We start from the raw sequence: 21,126 nt of genomic DNA, 5'->3' as shown, positions 1-21,126 counted from the left end.
ACACTGTTGAAACTCAATATAAGGCTGCCGAAGACTTACCATGTGCCTGCTTAGGCTAACACAGACCTCTGCCTTAGCATGGGCTTACACAGACTTCCTTCTCATTCACCCTTATACAGCATAAACTCTTAAACTCTTGTTTTGCTGAAAGTTGCAGCCGTGGAAAATCTTTTTGCTGATATATTGGATTTTTAGGGGGTATTATTAGCTTGTTGAAATGAAACTGCTGTTGATATGAAAAGCTTTAATATGAAACCAGGATGAGGTGACCTGAAACTAGGATGACTTCATTGTTTTGCCAACTCTACAGATTCTTATAAGGCTATTGTATCTTGGCCATGTGCACATGGAAGCTAATGAGGATTAATATGCAGGTTTTATAGCACTAATGCTAGACAGAATGGTAGTCCCACTTTTAAGAAAAGGGAAGAACCACCTATCCATCAGTGTCCCATCTCTCCCATTGAAGAGGACAGTGCCTTATTTGATTCAGTTGGATCATTAAGTAGTCTGTTAATCACCAATGGGAACTGTCAAATTGCTTATAGAGTATTCTATTTTGCTATAATTGTGTACAATCCATTCAGGGGGGTTGGACTAGATGATCTTTAAAGATCCTTTCCAACCCAAACTGTTTTGTGATTCTGTGCTCATTAGCAAAGATTTCTAAAGTTCTTCCCTCTGTCTTCTGTTAATGGTCTTGATCCCATAAAAACAGCACAATTTTGTGTTCTGGGTACTGCCATCAGTGTTCCCTGGTACCACCCCACTGCAGTCCCCAGCTCACTCATTGGATAGCAATTGGCTGGTAAACATACTTGACTGATATTCTGGATTGGCAGCTCAGCACTCTTCTTTGGTACTCATGTAGCTATGGCTCCTTCTTGAAAGGAACAAGGGCGACTGAGATGAGGCTTGAGGATGGAGATGGCAGTGAGGAGAACAGCAGCTGCTGGACATGCATTGCTGATTGCCCATCTGCTGTATGCACAAAGAAAGGAAAAGAATGTTTTCCTAATAAGCTTGCAGTGGTGCTGGAAGTAAATGGAAGCTGTGAGACCCTGGCAGTGGGTGCTGGGAAAACAAGCAGGGCTGGGGAGAGACTGAGCAGACACGCATTACATCGCTGCTGAAGGAGGTGGAGGCTATTTAAATAAGGCTGAGAGAAGAGCAGGGCTCAGAAACGTGATAGTATCAAATCCCTTTACAGGGAAGTAGGGACTCCTGAGACTCAGATGTTCAGATGGGAGAGGGAATTACAGTACTTCTTAAATACCTCCCTAGACTGAAAATGGTGCTACTATCGATGGACTGAAGTCTGAAGTGCTGTTAGTTTATTCTGGAGCAGGATGACTTAAAATTGGTGTGTCTGGCCTGTCTTTCTTTTTTTCTTATCTCAGGGAGAGAGGGGAAGATTTATGAGTGAGAGAGAGGGGCAAGAAACTGCAATAAAACCTTGATGCTTCCACAGAGTCAGCCTCTCCCGTTTTCAGATCCTACTAATCCTCTCTTAAAACTTTTTGTCTTTTTGCTTCCAAGTAGAAGCCAGAAAACTCTTTGTTCTTGCCATTTCTATGCAGGATAAAGAAGATAATTACAGGCAACAAAGAGTTAAACAACCAGCTAAAGTATAATGGAAAATAGCAGTCTTCCTTTTGAAGCTGTAGGTGACATTTGAAAATCCATGTATTTGGTAGCTAGTTACTGCTTGTTGTGTTGCACGTGCTTCACTGTCTCACAGGATTCTTGCACAGTCCAGAACAAATGGCAATCTAAGTTACAGAAGACTCGAAAATATATTTGCAATTGGTTTTAATTTTTTTAAACTGAGGGTGGGATAGACTTTTAACTGCTACCCGTTGATCAAGAGACTACACAGCTTGAGGATAACAAAATGCTGGAAGAGGAAAGAGTATAAATAGAAACGCCACTTCCTTGTTGAGTAGAAGCCAAACTTGTGGCTGATCCTTTCTATAGGAGAGTTCACTGAGGTCTGGTTAGGCAGCTGAATGCAGATATCTGAAGAAACCAAAAATTCTGAGGTCATAGGGGGAACGTACATAGTGTATACTGAAGACTGGACTGAGTATTTCTTTCCTGTGCAACACCTGGCTGCAGTTCTTGGAAAGAGAAGATATCGGTGGAACTCGGAGAATCGGTGTAAATCCAGCACCAGCTCAGTGAAAGGAGAAATGTATGTCTGACCTTTGAGTGCAATGCCATTTATTTGGGCCTGGAAGAGGCTTAATATAACTTAAAAACAGCCTCCTAAGGCTGAGGATTTGAAATATGGGCTTCTCTAGACAGTAGGATAAATATGTCTACTGCTCTCTTTTCAAACTTGAAAATATTTTTCCATTGATAAATAAGGGAATATTTTACAGCAATAAGCATGATTATTTTTTTCCTGATAAATTTTCCTAGTAATGTCCTGCATATTACAGATTATGCTGCTGATGTTTAAACCATATTACACTGCATGGAGCACCCTTCATTTCTAATTCTTATAGTCTCTAAATAGTATATGACATTTTTAGATCTATGACTTCTAATTTTTTTTTAACAGGAGTTTTGTGACTAAAACTTTGCAAAATGTTTTTAAAGCAAGGGATATATGAGCCAGAATCTAATTGTTTTGTAAAATTAATCATTTTGTCTGTTATCTCTTAATTAAAATACAGCTTTAAACTTGCTCAAGTTCAAGCAAATTAATTCAAGAAATCTTACTTATACAGGAGGTTAGGCTAGATGATTATGGTGGTCCCTCTGGCCTTATCTATGAACATATTTACAGTTCAGTTCTCATGAAGAACTTTTTTAGGAAGTGATGGTGGGTATTTGGTAGCCCTTCCTACTAAGGTCATGTGTTTGTGATTTTTTCAGAGCCAGATTTCAGTTGCTTAGTTTGGCAAAATTGTAATTACATACCTATTTACATCAGGATTGTGTAAGGGGAATTGTTTGGGTTTGGGGTTTTTTTCAGAGTGTTTGGGGGGGAGGGGTGGTTTGGTTTTTTTCCCCAGTCAAAAACTATCAACCAGAATGTGTGAAGTGCTCAAAAGAACCCACATTAGTTCCTGCTCCCAAAGGTCTGTGCTCTCATGGGATGTTTGTCCATTCGGTGTTTACCTTCATCCACCTTCCTAACATGTCGGTAGACGGGAAGAGGAGATTGCAGGGTTGCAGTGGAGAAGAGGAAAAGCCAGATCAGAGGGAAGCATTTGAAATGCTGAGCCTGAAGAGGAAAGAGAAACTGTAACTTCCAGTTAAGGGAAGAGATTAGAATTCAGATCAATGGAAAACCAAGGCAAGCTGAACAAAAAAAAATTTGGGAGTGGCTAAACAAGATAGGTCAGTTATGGCAAGCTTGAAAAGGTTGGGAACTGAAACAAGCACAGGAGGTATGTGAGAGTTAATTCATTATTTGGGCTGGGTAGAAGGATGACTAATCTGTTTGGATATTTGAGATAGGAACTGGTGAAAGTAGTACACCAAAAATACAGATTTCTCTGGAAAACTCTTCTCTCCTAGTGGACGTCTTGGACAGCTTGGTATGCAGCTGCCTATAACTGTTTTAACTCCATTAACTTAAATAATAAGTCCATACAAAGATTCATGGCTTATCCTTGCAGGACCGTGTGCCCGAAAATTTGGCAAGATGTTGGGGGGGGGGGGGGGGGGGGGGGCAGGGAGTTGGTTGTTTTGTTGTTTTTGGGGGTTTTGATTTTTAGCAAATAAGAGGTCTGTATTAAAGGTCAGTTTACAAAGGCAACTTACATTGTGAAACACCATAGACTTTGCTACATTTTGGCCTCCTTAAGAACTTATGACCTCTGGGAGTTGGATGGCAAAGTTCTAAGTCAAAAAGTTTCATTTCTCTCGAAATGAGCTGTTCTTATTCTTCCTTTCCAGCAAACATTTATATATTTTTGACTGTTTGGTCCTGATTTCAAAGATTTCTTTTCATCTTAAGGAAAACTAATCACAGGAAGAAAGTATATTCTGGACAGTATTAACACACATGAATTTGGTCTTTTGGTTTTTGCATATAAAAACTTCTGAGTGCTTTCTCAGGAACGGTACGTAAAGACAAGGAGTAAAAAGTTGGTTCCTGTGTTTCTTAAGTCTCCAGTGTAACTCTTCTTCAGTATGTTTATGCATACACCCAACTTTACCCAATATGAGTCATCTCACTGACTTCAATTAGCCATCCCTTTCCTACTGACTGGCTACACGGCTCTTCCCTTATACACTTGATGAGTCTTTGTCCAGCTTGCTGCAGTCTACTTGCATCTTCACAAGTCTCCATGCAGCCAGCATGAGTTCTGTTGACAAATCCTGATTTTAGGGAGGGTTATCCTGTGGAGTCTCTCTTCCTGCATGCTTCATGGAATGTAGGACTAGAAGAGAACACAAAAGGTGTCTTGGCAGGATTGAAACCATTCATGACAGATGTTTCTTCAACTTACCTCTGAAATCTTTTGGAGATGGACCACTGTTTAGAGAGACCACCATTTTCTTAGGTTGTTTCAAGTGCTTAATTAGCCCTACTTCTGGAGAAACAGATCTAGCTTAAATGTGGTACAATTTAAACTTGTTTGCACTCTCATCCACACCAAACGTACAAAATAATGTCTTGCTGTCCTCTTCGTATATCTGTTAACCATTTTCACACCTCCCCAAGTCTTTGCAATCTTTCATTGCAGAGCGCAGTTATAAGACCTCTAATAATTTGTCTTTGCAGGCCTCTCTACTTCATTATGAATGTGAACTAATGGTTTGCATAATTTATTTTCATGGCTGTTACTTACCTCATTACCTTACAGATATTTACAAATTTTGTTTTTCACAGTATTGTGGGGTGGAATTGAAGATTAACTGACTTCTCATCTCCTTTGGTCTCCCCCCTGCTTTTTTTTTTTTTTTTTTTTTAATAGATGGTGTGAATAGAAGAGTTTTGATGTATTTTATGCAGAGAATTACTAGTTCACTGATAAGCAATTTTCAACTCCAGGAAAGATCTTGAAAAGTGTAGACATTAATGGAATTAATAGGCATTAATGACATGTAACAAAGATAATTTATTGATGACTCTCAAAATACACTGTTAGGAATAATACTTGGGTATTAAAAAGCGTGCCTGATGACTAAATATTACTGCTTGTTTTCATAAGAAACTTTACTAAATATTGCATTGTACCTGGAGGACCTAACCAGTCAGTCCTTGGGGGCTGGTGACAGCATGGAGCAAGCATGTGTGGACCTGGGTGTCATTGACTTCCAGGCTAACTGGGCATGGGCAGAAACTGGCTGCTGTTCCCAATGGCTTCTGCTGCATGCACCAGATCTAACTAAACCTCTGGAGAAAACGGAACAGGACAGCCAAAAACGCAGGCTTAGCAAAGGAGTTAAACTACAGTAACTTGAACCCTTTCATCTAGAATTGTTGCTGCAGAACTCTTTAAGGAGTATTTTCAAAATACTCCATTACAGAAAGCAGTATCAGTTCAAATAAAAATAAAACCAGAATTATGGTTTTACTTTTTATTATTTTTTTTATCAGAAAGATGACTAAGTCTTTCATCTTTGTAAGTTATCTCCTCTTACAAACTATTTAATGAGTAGCACTAACAGCAGAAGGAGATATTCCACAAAATCTTTACATCTTCTTGTACACCCTCCCACCAACAAAGATTGGAGAAGATAGGCTAGGTGGATGTTTGTTTACAATATCTGAGGAACAAATGCTTGGGTTTTTGTTTTACTACCTCTACCTTTTCAATAAAACTAATAATTTACCTTCTGTCCTTAAAATAAATTTAAATACTGTTGTCTCTATTGCTGTGATCTGCCCATCTTAAATTGGTACCAGCTGCAGCTTTTCGGATAAACCGAATCATGTCTCCTCAGTAAAATCCTGGGCAGAGGTAGCCACGTCTATGCAATGGGAGGAGGTTAGTGCCCAGCCTGCCAAGTAGTTATTGTCCCAGTACAGTCAAACCCAGGCGATTTCTCTCAGTATGCTGCATCTCTCTTTCAGCATTCATGCACAGATATCCTCTGTATGGAAATGAGGTTACAAATGAGGATAGAGTAACAGTGCACATGTCCTCCTAGCCTGACACGGGACTGGGATGTGACAGAGTGTGCACCTGGTATTGCCTTCACACAGATACTCGTACTGCTATGTCTCCTTTCTTTGACACTTTGCCAGTATTAGAACTTAATGTTCCTAAAGTGTGCAAAAATAGGGGCCCTACTTTTTTTCTTTCCTTTTTTTTTTTTCCCCTCTGAATTTTTCCCTTTAACTAATTGACACAGATTTATTCCAGGGTTTTGCAGACCACTTCTCAATGTTTTTCTCTTTTCCCATGTTCAAAATTGTAAAATAGAAATGTGACAACAGAGTTCCCCCTTTCCCAGGGAATTGTGTAATTTGATTTTCAGAAGACTCAAGACTTATCCTGTATAAAATATGAAGGATTTCAGTGATTTAATAGGTATTTTTTTACTTTGCTAGGTGACACAATTGATGATCAAAGTAGAGAGTCAAAGGATAAAACTTCGTTTCCAGAGACCAACCAACCTCCACAGGTAGGAGATTATTTCCTTGCACACATGATGAAACTTCCATAGCAGTTTATTTAAGAAGCATGAATGTCCTGCAGGAGAAGCTTTCAACATACGCACATCTTCCATAGACTGAGTGCCTACTCAGCCTTCCTTGTCATCTATCATAAAAGAAGCACTGTTAGTAATTAGATGACAGTGTTATCAAGGCCACCAATACTGATTTGAAAAAGAAAGAGTAAGAAGGCAAGGCTGTATGGCATTGCTGAGTATCTTATACTTGAGATGTGCAAGCATGAAACTGTAGCTAGAATGTTAATGAATTGCATAGAAGCATTAGTGTGGTGAGTAGTGATGGAAAATGTCAAACATTTACATAAGTCACTTATTTCCACAGCTACCATTGTAAGTAACATGTTGTAAATGTGTGAGTATAATAGACTGTCTTTATTGTTTCAGTTCTGTTTCAGTACTGCGTGGCTGTATATCTGGACTTGTTTTTATTCATCTGGTTTATTTAATATTTAATCCATGTATACCAAAGAAGGCTTTTCAGAATATTTCTTCATATGATGTACACATATTTTCTTCTTTGCCTTCTCTGAAAACGTTTTTGCAATGAGTATGAGCCTGTTTTCCATTGTCATATAGTTTTAGATATTTGCAAGATAACTGAGACATTTTGCTTGGACTTTTTGTGATTTTGCGGTGTTGTTTTTTGGTTGTTTTTTTGCTTAACCTATATTTTCTCTCTCTCTTTCTCATATCTAGCTTTGGAACTAACTGTCTCTCCCCCCCCCCCCCCCCCCTCCCCAATGCTATTTTAATATTTATCATTGCTAAGTCCCTTGGTATATCAGAGGTGTGTGTGATAACGTTGCATCTTTAAGAGTGGTCAACGTGTGTGTGATCTGTAGTGTCCTTTTTTTAATTTCTGTCTGATACAGAAATTTTTAATTCATCATAAGTAATGAGTGGTTTACCTTCTGATAATGTAGAAGTATGAATTAGTTACAATTAATTGCAAAATTTTAGTCTGACTTCTGGATCCATGCACATCTGAGCCAGGGTGTTTTGCAGCTGAAGTCCTGCAATTTTGAGGCAGTATAATGCACTGATGTGGTTACCTACTGCACAGACATAGTTTCCCTTAATGCGATGTTCTTGCTAGGTATTGTGAACTGCCAGTTATTGTAGCATCAGTGGTTTGTTCAGTTCTGTGGAATTTCAGTAAAATAGGAACTTGTGTAGATTTTAAGTGTTTATGAGTTAGAGGAAAGAAGCAAAGTTTTCAAAATAAAATAGCAGATATTACAGTGAAGATAAAAAAAAGATTTATTTTAACCTTTCAATTAAAGACTTACATGTCACAAAAATACTTGTATGAACTGGCTTGCAACAACATCAGTTAAATTAAGATACAGCATTTGGTAGTATCTAAGTTATTAATTCCAGTCTAGATTTTGGTATTTGGACTTCACGTTTACTTGAAGGAATTCTCAATTTTTCAAACTAAATAGAGTGACTGAGGATCATGGAAAAGAAATGGATAATTCTGGCCATTAGGAAAGCAATATTTCTATTTGCAGTGGTGAGTATATTTTTATAAATTTGTGGGAGAACTCTACTGATTTAGTGAAATTGGAAAAGCGTTGTATTCCATAATCAATATGTCATTGAGACATAGGACATTAATTGAAATAATAAACTTGTTAGCATTAAAACAAGGATACTTCATAAACATAGTACAGTATGCTAAACAACATTTGTTAGACTGCAAAGTAGTATCAGATATTTGTCATGCAGAGTTGAACAGAAGAGTGTTTTGTTCTTCAACTGCATCCTTTAATTGCTGGAAACTTGCTTTTATTTTTAAATATAAACTATTTTACAACCTATTAGATGTAGACTTTGTAGAACATCAAAGTGCTTCTAGAAATGTGATTTAAAGAAGAATGAAGTAATACTTTGTTCATGGGTCACTTCCTTATTCAAAAGGGAAATGAGGTTGAGTGAAGAAAGTATCTTCTGGAGTACCTTTTGGAGTATCTTCTGGAGTATCTTTTGAAGAAAGTTATCTTCTGGAGTATTTTTTGAAAACTGTCGTCATCTTTGGAATTTCCCATTTACTTAGGTACTATTGGATTTGTTTGCTGTACAATTACTGAATTCTCAAGTACATATTTTTGTATAATCTTGCATAAATTATTTAAACTAATGCACAAATAAAAGCTTACACCAAGATCGTCTTGCTGCAGCTAGCAACATGTAACATAGCCTCTTGTAACAACTGCCATACCTGCAGTCTGTGTTAAATTTTAAGAGGTTTTGATATTGCATGCATGTTAGAGGAACTGCAGATATTTAGAAACTTGTTGGAGGAAGAGTGTTCTCACAGGCCAACTTCAGTGCAAACATTTCATCTTCTGCTGCAGAGAGTGGGAACAAAACTCCTGCTTTGAACAGTCGCGTGTGGAGTATCCTCTCCATCTCCACAAGTACGAATGGAAGTTTGGGAGGGTCATCTCCCGATGCCGAGTCAGTCCTAGGGAGATGCAGGGTAATGAGTGCTCTGGGCCTAATCAAACACGTACAATCCTGCTGAAGTTGCTTCAGGCTCATGAACTAAAAGTCATACGTGCATTTAAGTGCTTTTCTGGATTGGGGCCAAAATGCTTAGCGCTCTGCAGGGCTGAGAACTTAAATTAGTCTCTTTGTGTAATACAAAGCTTCTAATTTTAACTGCAACACCATCGTAATAGAAAGAGATATTATGGTTTTATTTTTTCATGCTTGTGAGTTTTCCATTATTACAGTACAATTTCCAGATAATTCAATCTTTATCTGCTTTCTGGGAATTTAAGGTTGTAGAAAATAACAGAATGGAAAGGTTAGTTTTGATATATGAAGAGTGCTAGAAACCCTAGTAATGTGGTGGGGTTATTTTTCATAATGAGCTATTCCATTCGTAAAGCAGATTAGTGCAACCATGTATTTTTGTCCTACTGTGAGAGCAATTATGTAGCATATCTATTAGGAGACATAAAAAATATTTTTGACAGATGGTATGACTGTGAATTAGGATTTATGAAGATTATTGTATGTCCGACGTCCAGGACACCTGGGATTATTAAATTGATGTAAGAAACAACAACAACAAAAATTACATTTCTGGTAATAGCTGCAGTGTTTTGTATCTCCCTATTGTCACCCTAAGAAACAGCTCGTGTTTATTTGATATTGTGCTTCTTGATAATCTGACAGGCGCTCTTTAGCCAACAGATGTCAGCAGATTTAATGGGTGAAAACTATACCAGTAAAGGGTATTAAAATAAACTACCAAAAATGAGAGCTGTCTTTAGATTGTAAATTAAGATTTTTCTCTTGCTGTGTTCTTTTTTTTGTTTTGTTTTTCTTTATAGTCCTATTTCTCCCTCAAATACTTAATAGATATTGCCTTCTATCTAAGGAGCTTGTTATACGTTTTCTAGGGCAAGAGAGAATCCCCCAAGGGATTGCTTAATCCATAATTACCTAATTTATATGTTGTTGTTATAGCCACTCTTAATTATATACCTTGCTGTGATACTTATCGTCATAGGACATAGTTTTATGAATTGCAATAGTTCTGTTATGGTTCTTGTGCCCTTTTGTTTTCATAATTTGCTACTAAAAACTGAGAACGTAGCAGATAGAAAGCCCGTGTTTCCTGAAGTAAATTTAAAATTATCTGTGGTTTTCTGCATATAGATACTGGTGTGCACCATTTTGGGCAAGTATATAAATAAATTAGAAAAAATATTTTCATATCTGAATTGGCAGATAATATCCTCATTAAATTGATGCTTTGTAAATCTGCTATGTAGGATTCTGAATAGATGTAAATAACAGTTTCCTAGGCATCTGGTTAGGGGTCATATTAGTCAATTGGAAAGACAGAAATACTATGAGATATAAAATACCAAGGAAGAGATAATGGGAGTTGTGAGTGCACAGAGTAGGGGAAAAGATAAATTTAACTTTTGTTTTACTCTTCTAGAAAAATTAGCAAGTATTGCTGAAGTTGATAGACTTTTAAGATATCCTTTTAAGCAGATTGCCAGATATAATCCCAGGTCGTGAATAATGCTAATGTTATCTTGTTTTCCTTTAAAAAAAAATTAAAAAAAATTAAAACTAATTTATTCTTCCAGACCTATTATTGCCCAGTTTTTGCTAAAGCTTGGCTGTCTGGATTATTTTTACAAGTTACTGGTAAAGGAGCTATTACTGATCATGTCTCTGTTCAGTCATCCAACTCTTAGGTTATGGTTCAGAGGGTCCCATATTTAAAATCTCAAGAAGGGTGTTCTGGGCTGGATTTACTGCATCATTTTAAATTCCCTACATGTGCTTTAGAGAAGGTGGTTTATATTTCAAAATTATTGGCCAATGTTTGTGTTCACTTTGCTCCATTTTGACGAATTATGGTGTCGGTAGAAAATGTTGCTGCTTAGATTGTGTGGGGTTTTTTGGTTGTTGTTTGGTTGTGGTATTTGGGTTTGGTTTTTTTTTTAAGCTCTCATAAGCTAGAATTCTAGTCATGGCCTGGTTAGATTAATTGCTTGTCATATGTCATATTAACTCCAAGATCTTTTTCACATATAAAGCCCTTAAAGCATGTTGGTCCATATTTTCTCTCTTCTTAATTGGGTATGTAAGCAATAATCACTTAATGAATTTATCCACTCTTAGAAGGGACTGGAATAAGGCTGTCTGCAGCAAGTCATCAAGCATGTACTTTTCTCTGAATGCTGGTACCATCAGAAAAAAGATCTTACATTTTACTCAATTATTGTGTGTGATCTTAAGCTATAGGAAGTGAAGTTTTAACATTACCTTTAAAGAAGGATGACTACCTTTCAGTCTTAGTGGCTGCAATGGACATCATCTTTCTTAGCTCCCTCCATCCTTTGCATGTATAGTGAATAGCTTGCAGTTCTTTGGGGGATCCATGTGCAGCCACAGATTGAAAGTGCATGTGAAGTAGAGCAGCCATATGATAACAAAGGCACAACATATGGTTGTGATCTTACTGAGAAGGAAGGTGAATAGCCCAGTCAGCTAAAAAAATCAACTACTACATATTACAACTATTACTATGCAATAGCATATTTGCTTTATAAGGATTCATTATATTGTAATGTTCATATTGCTATCTGTTTGCTAATTGACCGAAATATTTAAGAGGTCTTTTCATACTAGGAAGATCTCCAGAATGTATGGACCAGGGGACTTCTGTCTGCCCTCAACAGTTGGGCAACTTAGCAGGAGGGGAGGGTATATGTACATATTATATATAAATATATTAGGTATATGTACATACATATGTAAAATTTAAGCAACATGATCATCAATAAGAAAGTCTGCTTCTGCATGTCACAAAGGATTAGTTGCAATGGCCTCAGAAATAACATATTATAAACTCTGATTTGTGGAGTCTATTGACCCAGGGTCAACCAGTAAGACCTGAGGCTGTCTTGTAAGACTATCACCTTGTAGGCTTTTTCTCAGCTCTAAAGTGAGTAGTTAGACTTGTTATCTGTGTAACATGATACACAGCTGGGGTTATTTCAGATACTTAGTAATCATAGTAATGTCAAGAATGCTATGTCCGTTGTCTTTTTCTTAAAGGGAAACTTTATATTTTTAGATAAAGGGAACTAGAGTGGGAATTGAGAGATGTGAATTAATGTGGCTGTCACCAACTTCCTCTCTGAACTTAGAAAACAGTTCATTTTCAAACAAGTAATGCAGCACTCTCTTACAAAGCACTTTTCTATAGCACTTTGCAGGTATGAAATACCTTTGTTTAATATCAGTTGAGATTTCATTACGACAGGAACTGAGGAAGCCTTACAATCTTTTAAAATGGGACTTGAATATTCTGTATGGCCAGCAAATACACTTACACACAACAAATTGATGGGAGCATCCCTCCCTTCTACAGCCCTGCCTGTGGAATCCGGAGTTAGGGCTGTGGTCAATTTGTACAGTTGGTGAGGTATGAGCAACAGAAGACAAAATCACCTCCTGTAGGGAAAGAACGACACACAAGCATGGTATATTTTCATCATTTAGTGCCTATAAATAGCGATGTACATACCCACATGTAAAAAGTTCATAAAATAGTAAAATTGGCCTGATTGGCAGCCTCTTCATTTTGAGAGCTAGGCTTTAGGAAAGGAACATATACTCCAAATAGTGACCAAGGCACATGTATCCAGAAGCACAGTTTGCATACCTCCCTATTTAGTTTGGGAGAGACTCACTATATGCTGGACTTAATTGTGTGCTTATTCAGTTACATTGGATGCTTATTTGTAGCAGGAGATGCTCAAATTGGGTGCTCAGATGTTGCCATCACATTTTTTAGCCTTTCTCTAATTTTGGGATCTTCTGACTAGCTTAATCCCCAGATAAAACTACTGATTATCCTCTGTCTCTTGCCCAAACACATGCGGTCGGACTAAAAGCCGGTAATGCTGGTTCATTTTGCTGCTGTCAACAAATTGATTGGTCAGTCATCCTGCCTGTGGGAGCAACCCTTCTGGGCTTTCCAAATATTAAAATTGATCTAAAATGCAATGTAGATCATACATCACTTGGTGAGACTGTGTGCTAATACAGCCTGATGGTACAGTGATATTTACAACATGATGGATTAGTGTAAAATGGTGGCTGAAAGACTGTAGAGTAGGGCTGCTTATTAATAATTACTTTAAACACCAAGTAAGGAAAATAACAATGTCTTTAGGTTAGTTTCACTGCCACTTTCTGGGGAAAAAAAACCCAACACAAACCCCACCACAAACAGCAGTGGGCAGTCCATTTTAATGGAAAGGAAATATGACATGAAAACTGCCTCATTTCAGTCCAAAATGCTAATATGGATAAGACAGAAATATGTTTTCCTGTACTTTCCATTAGTGTGGTTTGGTCCTTTCACCACAATGTGCTACTGCTGTAATTTCTGCCTTAAAGAAATCCCCAGAACTTCACCACTCCTCAGTCGTATCAGACTTGTGAAAGACTGTGCGTTGCATAGCACAGTCAAATTTTGTTCTAAAACACTTTTAAAAAATACAAGATAAAATGGAAATTATTTGTTTGCAAATTTCTTTTCTTTGCTTCCAGTATTACAAATTTTAAGAATACTTTTCTAGTGTTGTAATGCAATTAGTAGTCCTGCTTGATAAAACCAAATCTATTTTAAAAGCCAAAAAAGTACCCTGCTTCCTTTTCATTATGGTCCAATTATCTTCCTTCCACAGTGAACCAGGAGGCTGAAAGAGGCCACCTTAATTGAAAGAGATGACCAATATTTGTTTCCTTTTGTTTATTTATTTAATTATTTGGTCCTTTACTGCTTTGAGAGTCATCATGCTTTTATTCCTGCATCTCAAAAGCCTAAGCAGTAGGTGCTGAGGACAACTCCGTCTTGTTACTGTTTGTAGATTGAAGCTTTACAAACTGGCTCCCGGTAACTTGTTTGCTGAAGGTGCTGTTGACAAGTGCTCCAGCTACAGACTGTGTATGGAGGAACTTAAAGTCAAATATCCATCCTTCCTTTCTCTTACTGACTTGAATCTTTATGGAGAGAGCAGGTGGAAAGTTGTGTTAGGAGATACTCGCCTAATTCACTTTTTTGGCATTAGAGTATTTTAAAATTGTAAATAGGACACAATGCTAGTCTTGCTGCATGCTTGGATTTTAAGCAGCACAATAAAAACCTCAGAACAAAGCACTTAGTACAGCAATTTTTATTCACACATCTGCCTGAGAATCCATTTACGATCTTCAAGACTGAGGAGAGAGACTGTTAGGAAGATCCAGGGGTTTAGTCACCTAACAGAACTTCTGAAAGCATAGCTGAGGACGTTGTTTGCAGGTTTCGCTGGAGGAAGCTTCACCTGGGTTCAGAGTAGTAATTCTTTTCAGTTCACTCTACGTAATTAGCTTTCTTGTGAAAATCAAATCCAAGATCATTTCCTTTTCCTTTCCTCTTATTGTAGATGGAAATTGTTATCCCTGTCTTTTTCCTCTCACAGATATTAACGTTCTGGGGGGACATTTCGCGGATGTTGCTGACGACCTCAATTACTCAAAGAGAGATTTCCTTTTCTTCTCAAAACAATAACTTCTGATATACGCAGCTTTTCTCAGTTGTTCAAATTTGCTGAAAAATTTATTGACTTCTTTTTATGAAACCATGTTTGCTAAATATTTTCTTACTAGTCTTTTATGTTTTAATTGTCGAAGTTCTTTTCTTATGTAGACAGCTTCCTTTCCTATTCAAGTCTTTGGGTTTTCATACACATAGTAGAATAATGAAAAAAATGCGGTATTATCCCTGTTTTTCAGAGGTTCTGCTCTGTGAACATCTCAGAAAAACTGTCATCTTTTTTCTGCCATAGCAGGTTACCATGTTGGAGCTTCTACAATAGCAGGGGTTGGGAACAAGAGGTAGAGACATGGAGGCAGAGACCCCATTTGTCTAAACTCCTCCTATTCAGGACATCAGCTTCCCAAAAAGTCTTCAGGATGTTTTTTTTGCTTGGAGCAGTAGAGAGAAACTAAAATCTTGTTGTCACTAACTACATTGATAAAATGAAGCTGCTAAATTAAATGGATTATTTAAATACTGTTTATTTCAATATGCAATTAAAGTTTTATAGAAAAGTAATTTCTTACTATATTCTCTGGCTATATTGAAGTTATCTGAGGTTTGTATTACATCAGGAATGAAGGTAGCAGCAAAATAAATGTGACTACTTTGTGCTTTGATGTTCTAACTGAAGTTATAGAACAAATCCATTATCAGCATTTATCAGACTTCTCTATTTATTTTGCAATATATTGACTTGTCCTTCACTTCTGATTTGTGGCTGTGGAATGCACTGCTGGATGTCTACAACTGCCTGCATTTCTGGCTTGCAGTTTACTTACTACAGTAATTTTCATGAACTTTTTAATCTTTCAGTATACGTGCTACAGAAAAAAGAAAAAAAATAATCTGGCCTACTTAGTAACATTTCCTGGCACTGGCAGAAGCACAACATGCTGAATATTGTTTAAGTTGCTTATTATAATGTATGAGATCTTTGCTATGAATAGCTTGCATAGTACTTCGAAGGAACAGAGGAACTAGATAAACTGTTTCTTACTGAACCCACACCTCTCTTTCTTCCAAGATTATTCTTACCATAATATTCATGTTGCAGAGGGGAACGTTGTCCAAAATTTACCTGTTAGGACAGTGCCCTAAGCTCAGGGTCCTCCAGAGAGGCACAGGGAGGCAGCAAGAACAGGAACCCTGCTACTGAAAGGGCATAAATGCTGATACAGCTCTTCAATTATCAGATTCAAAAGTGCTAAAATTGGTTGGGATAGAAGGAAAGGTAAGAGTATAATTATTTTATTTATGGTGTGAAATTAAGACTTAGCATTTTTAATAAATATTTAGAATCCTTTTCTGCTTCCTTCTTATTTCTGCTTTCTCTTAGTTCTGCAGTCATTCTTCATGTTGCATCTTATCCCTGTTTGTTCACAATTTTATAGTTTCTCGTTACAGATGTCCTCATTTGAGATGTTATGGTTCTCTGTCTTTAAACAATTATTGAATGAAATAAATAATAGGAATTAGGAGTAAAGGAATAAAAGTAGGAATTAGGAATAAAAATATCTTTATACGATTTTGGTTATATTAAGTTCAATATATTTGCTAAATTTATCACCAGTCCCCCTCAGATATTTCCTATGCCCAATTGTTATTATAGGGGATTGAGTAAAAACAGAACCATAATCTTGTTCTGGTTTGAGTCTGCAAAATTGTTAATGAAGAAAACCAATTTTTTTTCTTCTAGGATCAACAAATGAGATGGTTGGTTTAGACACTAGATACGCAGTCTTTTGTGGTACTTAAGAATAGTTTTCAGGGTAGAATTACATTCTATAAGTGTTTCATAAATAAAATTCACAGGCATCTCTAGTATTTACTAGGATAATTAAACTAACACTTTAACTGTGGAACATTCAGAGTATCCAGAGTTCAAATGGCAACCTCGCAATTCCTCCCCTCTGCAGAGTTTAACAGTTTTAGCTGTTTGAGAGGGCAGGGAGCATGTACTAATTATAGAAAGTTCATTCTGCATTTAAAATATCAAATTGTTGCTACATTACAGAAGAAGTTAGTTCTGAATAATTACACTTTTCTAATTGCTTTAATGCCAATGAGTATGTACAAATGTACATCATTATTGATACTGAAAGCATGGTTTAACAAACATTTCCCTACTGTTCTTTGCAGGCCAGGGTACTCTTTGGGGAGCTTTGCTATAATAATGAAAAACTGTAGAATGTCAGAGGTACTTTTCACTGTTTCTTTAGAATTTTTTTCTTTAAGATTTCAGCAACATTAACCTGACCTTGATTCTGTTCTAGTCTAGGAAACAGCTGAAAAACATGCCTTAAAGAGGAAAATGAAAAAGAAAAATATCTAAAATGTATGTCACAAATAAGTAAAAATACTCTTAAACGCTTATTTTAAAAGCTGGTTCTGTTTTCCTCTGAACAGCAATATTGATAAATGGAGAAAAAACATGCTGCCTACTAATCACACAAAATTTGTACAGGTAGCAGGAGTCTTTCTGTAAGAAAGACAAATTACTGCTGTATTACAGAATGAGAGTCATAAGAAGCTGGGAAACAAGAGCCCAAAGCAAATGGGAAAGCTGATTTCCATTGACAGCCATTCTTGCTTCTAAAAGCCTCTCCAAGGACTTGATCTTAGCCCAAAGCTTTCAGCATGAAAGTCTGCCTATTGCAACCACTGACAACACCGATCTTGAGCTAGTATTACAATCCCATTCATTGCATTTCTGTTAAGAAAGAAAGAAAGCGACCAGAAGTCATTTGGGTACAGCAACGAGCTACTGCAAGGTCTCCAGCTCTACTTCTTCCATCTACTTTTGTTCTCCCAGATAGAAATAACTTTTTTCTTGAGTCCCTGAAGGGGATGCTGACTAAACTTTTGAGCGAGCCTTGAAAGAATAGCAGCTTTCATGATTCACGTGAGGTTTTCCAAACCATCTCAAGGGCATCTGTTTTGTGCTTGTCCGGGTGGGTTCTTCCCTCCTTTCAGTTCTGTAAGGATATAGGTCACATACTTATTGGTGTGTTGGTTGTAGGGGTGTTTTGTTGTTGATGTTTTGGGTTGGGGTTTTTGTGACATTTAAAAACTGTCATGTCATGTACACTTTTCCCCCTCCAACAAGGCTTTACTGATCCTTTTTTTTCTAGCTTAGATTTTTTAATACAAAGTGCTAAACATTCAGAGTGCCTTGTGAATAATTTTTCTTTTCCCTGCTGTTCCTCTTTGCCATTACTCTTCTTATTTGCAAAGTGAATTGTCCTCAGTGGAGATGCTCACTCGGAATTCCTACAAATTTTCTACAAAGGACCAGTGAATACCCTAAAAAGCATCAGCTGAAACACAACTGGAAGAACAATCCCCTAAGACAATTTCCATTTCTAGATACATCAGAAATAACTGCGTCATGCTAAATAAATTCCGAGATACATTATGATACACTATTTGCTCTAATACTACAAAATTGCCTGAAATAAAGATAATATTTCTGTATCACCAGTAGTGTTGTAGGTGTCTGTCATCATTATGATATTTACTAAATATTCTGGAAGACCGAATGTACTTTTTGTTTCTCAAGGCTATCTTTCTAAGGAAAATGGGTCTGCTTCTGGAAAAAAACCCACAACTCTTTACAGAAAGTACAAATTTCTTTAAATCACTCAATTTTTGTTAGGAAACCTTGTTCAGTAATTTAGATGATAATAATGCTAGCAATGATCTTTGATTCTGCTTCAGAGCACTGTAAATCCAGCTTCTCAGTACATTGTAAACTATGCATTTTTTCTTCCTTACGAGACTCTTGGCAGACTTATGGTTAGCACAGAGATGCAGCAAATTAGATGTTTTTAAATGCAGCTGAGAAACATTTAAAAAAAGAAAAAGAGCAAAAAGGAAGAATTTACTTTAGAGGATAATTCTATACCTTGTTAGTTTTGAAATAACATATAACACCCTTGCCGTCAGAGTGCAATTAGTATCTGGTGGCCAGCTACCATATATGTTTACATACTGTTTTCTTTTATCCCTGTTCATTTGGATTGCAAACCAAGAATGAAGAAGACACCTTGCTTAGTTGAATTAAATTTGATTACCTTACCTTCTCTAATTTTAACTGATTTTTTGACTCCCTGGTGTTTGGTGAAATGTAAATTGTTTGGTGATCTTCTAAGTGTATTCAATTAATATTTCTCATAGCAGGATTGTGTGTCATAGCATTTGGCAGTGCTTTGTTTAGCTAATGTCCAGAGAATATGCTCTGAATAGATTGTATTCTGGATAAATAAGTTAGGCATTTAAGTAGAAATCAGTGTGACTAATGTGGGATATCAAATTCTCTAGGACTTGCAGTTCTATATATGCTTGAAGAATGCATGCGTGAAAACATAAGCTATTTCATAACCTTGACTTTGATTGCATCACATAGCTTTGTGCTGGTGTTTGCATTGTAACCAGCTTGGGTGATCTCAGCACTGATGTGTGATTGATGTTCTCTACCAGAGTGTCCAGTTCTTCATTACGTTACTGCAGTCGCTATAAAGGCCTGCTGGTCAGGTTGGCTTCATCAAGGTCTTTTCACTGATGTGGATTCTCCAGCATATGAGTGAAATATGTCTTAGCCCATTTAAAGGATGTCTTTATGATTTAGAAGCACAAAAATATGTCTAGCTTGGTAAGATCTTGCATGAGGCCAATATCTAAATATCACTGCAAGAGTGCTCAGAAACAATTCTGCATAGCAAAGGGCAATGATTGCCTGTAATGACTGTGCTAGGCAGAATTGAAAAATTACTTCTTGCAACCTGAATTGTTGAGGACAGGAACTTTTTTCCTTGTATGTAGATGCCTAATAGATAATATATGCCATAATGCATATGACACATTGTGTACTAGGTAAAGGAATGGGCTCCACAACGTTCAAGAAGTTAAACTGCAACCGTGACAGTTTTACCACAGCCTATCTTCAGTTAACTTTCCAGGTTAACTTTGGCCAGTGTTTTTCTACCATGTTCGTGTTTTGCATACTGCATTAAAGAATCGTCCTCCCCAGGTTTTGTATTTTTCCCATTGTATAATTTGTTCGGATGTCAGTTCAATAATAGTAACATAAAATGTGATTTGCTATAAATGAAAAAGTGAATGTGAACATTTTAAAATAGTGAAAAATAGCCATTTTCATGGGGGAGACAGTAATGGTTTATGTGTGAAACTGAAATAGGAAATCTCAAATCCTTTTCTCATTTATGCTGTAAACTGATCTTGTCGTATTGGACCCAAGACCTTCTCATGAAGGGTTGGGTAGACTGGGACCCAAAGACTGTTGGATCTGAGATCAGATTATGGCATTCGTTATACTGACCTGATGCTTTTCTTTGTTCCTGGCTTATCTGTACTATGTTGCTCCCAGCCATTTTGGGCTTTATTTATGAAACTGATTTGGCTGTTCAAATAGTATCAGAATCTATAGACTATTACGAACCTTGCTGACAGTATGCAGAGATTGAGTATGGTAAAATGATGTTTAACAGTAAAACAATTCTAGTGTAATTCATCCTTCCTTACTGCAGTCTTGCTTTGAAATGTGGAGTGGGACTTGAGAGTAAGAAAAGCTGGTTCTTTGTCTATCATTGTCAATACATGGTATGTTCTCTGTGCAGAAAGGGTTTTAATTTCTGGGGCTGCCCATTTGGCACCCCTCTAACAAATGTAAGGTTTCTGGAGGAAAAAAGAAGATCCAAGATGCTTTGTGCTCGCTCCGATTTTTTTTTTTTTTTTCCCCTCTTTGAAGTTAGTTTTGCCATGTGATAGTCTAATTTGCAATGTAAATTGAGTTCATCCAGCTTGTGGGACAATTAAGATATAAACAGGTGTTCATAAAAGTATAATTTGCCAAAAAACCCCCACATTAGATTCTAGGGATTTCTGATTATCATCTGAGCTATGGGAATAGGACAGCGAGTGAGGGATCATTTTTACCTGGAATGTGGGAGTGGGGGGAGGCAGAAGGGTCTTTGAAGATCTTGCTTAATTGATTCCTAGGTGTAACTTTTTCCTGTTTTTCATTTGGAGCTTTCTGGCTCTGCTTTCCCCTTCAGAATATGAGATTGATGTAATACAAGCGAATATCAGCACCTCAATAAATGTTCCACAGGTTATTTCTTTCAAGAGGGAATGTAACAAATTTGTGCAGAGTAGAAATTCAGGGAAGCGTTTAAGTTTACAGCAGCTACAAATTTAAGTACTTATTTGAAGTATTGGGAGAGGGGGTGTCAGATAAATACCATTAACATAAATAAATGTTCTGTGTGTTTGGCAGTGTTCTTAGCAAGAGAATATGTCTGTAGCAGAAGATGTTTATGAATTTTATG

General features: G+C 37.0%; 1 protein-coding gene across 5 annotated transcripts in view; it reads left to right on the top strand.

Annotated features, from left to right (window-relative positions):
- UMAD1 (UBAP1-MVB12-associated (UMA) domain containing 1) overlaps positions 1–21,126 on the top strand; it is a 112,660-nt gene that overhangs the window by 58,676 nt on the left and 32,858 nt on the right. For 3 of the 5 annotated variants that reach the window (XM_069774564.1, XM_069774539.1, XM_069774545.1), the window contains exon 3: positions 6,521–6,594. In XM_069774564.1, the coding sequence (XP_069630665.1) occupies positions 6,521–6,594 (74 nt within the window). Of the gene's footprint in view, positions 1–3,218; positions 3,402–5,903; positions 5,955–6,520; positions 6,595–21,126 lie in introns of those variants that run through there. The other 2 variants (XM_069774552.1, XM_069774558.1) reach the window with 2 other exon arrangements.

The sequence above is a fragment of the Haliaeetus albicilla genome, chromosome 2 (assembly GCF_947461875.1).
Source record: "Haliaeetus albicilla chromosome 2, bHalAlb1.1, whole genome shotgun sequence".
Taxonomy (NCBI): domain Eukaryota; kingdom Metazoa; phylum Chordata; class Aves; order Accipitriformes; family Accipitridae; genus Haliaeetus; species Haliaeetus albicilla.
Note: the sequence above shows the minus strand (reverse complement) of the source record. Positions and strands in the feature narration are given on the sequence as shown.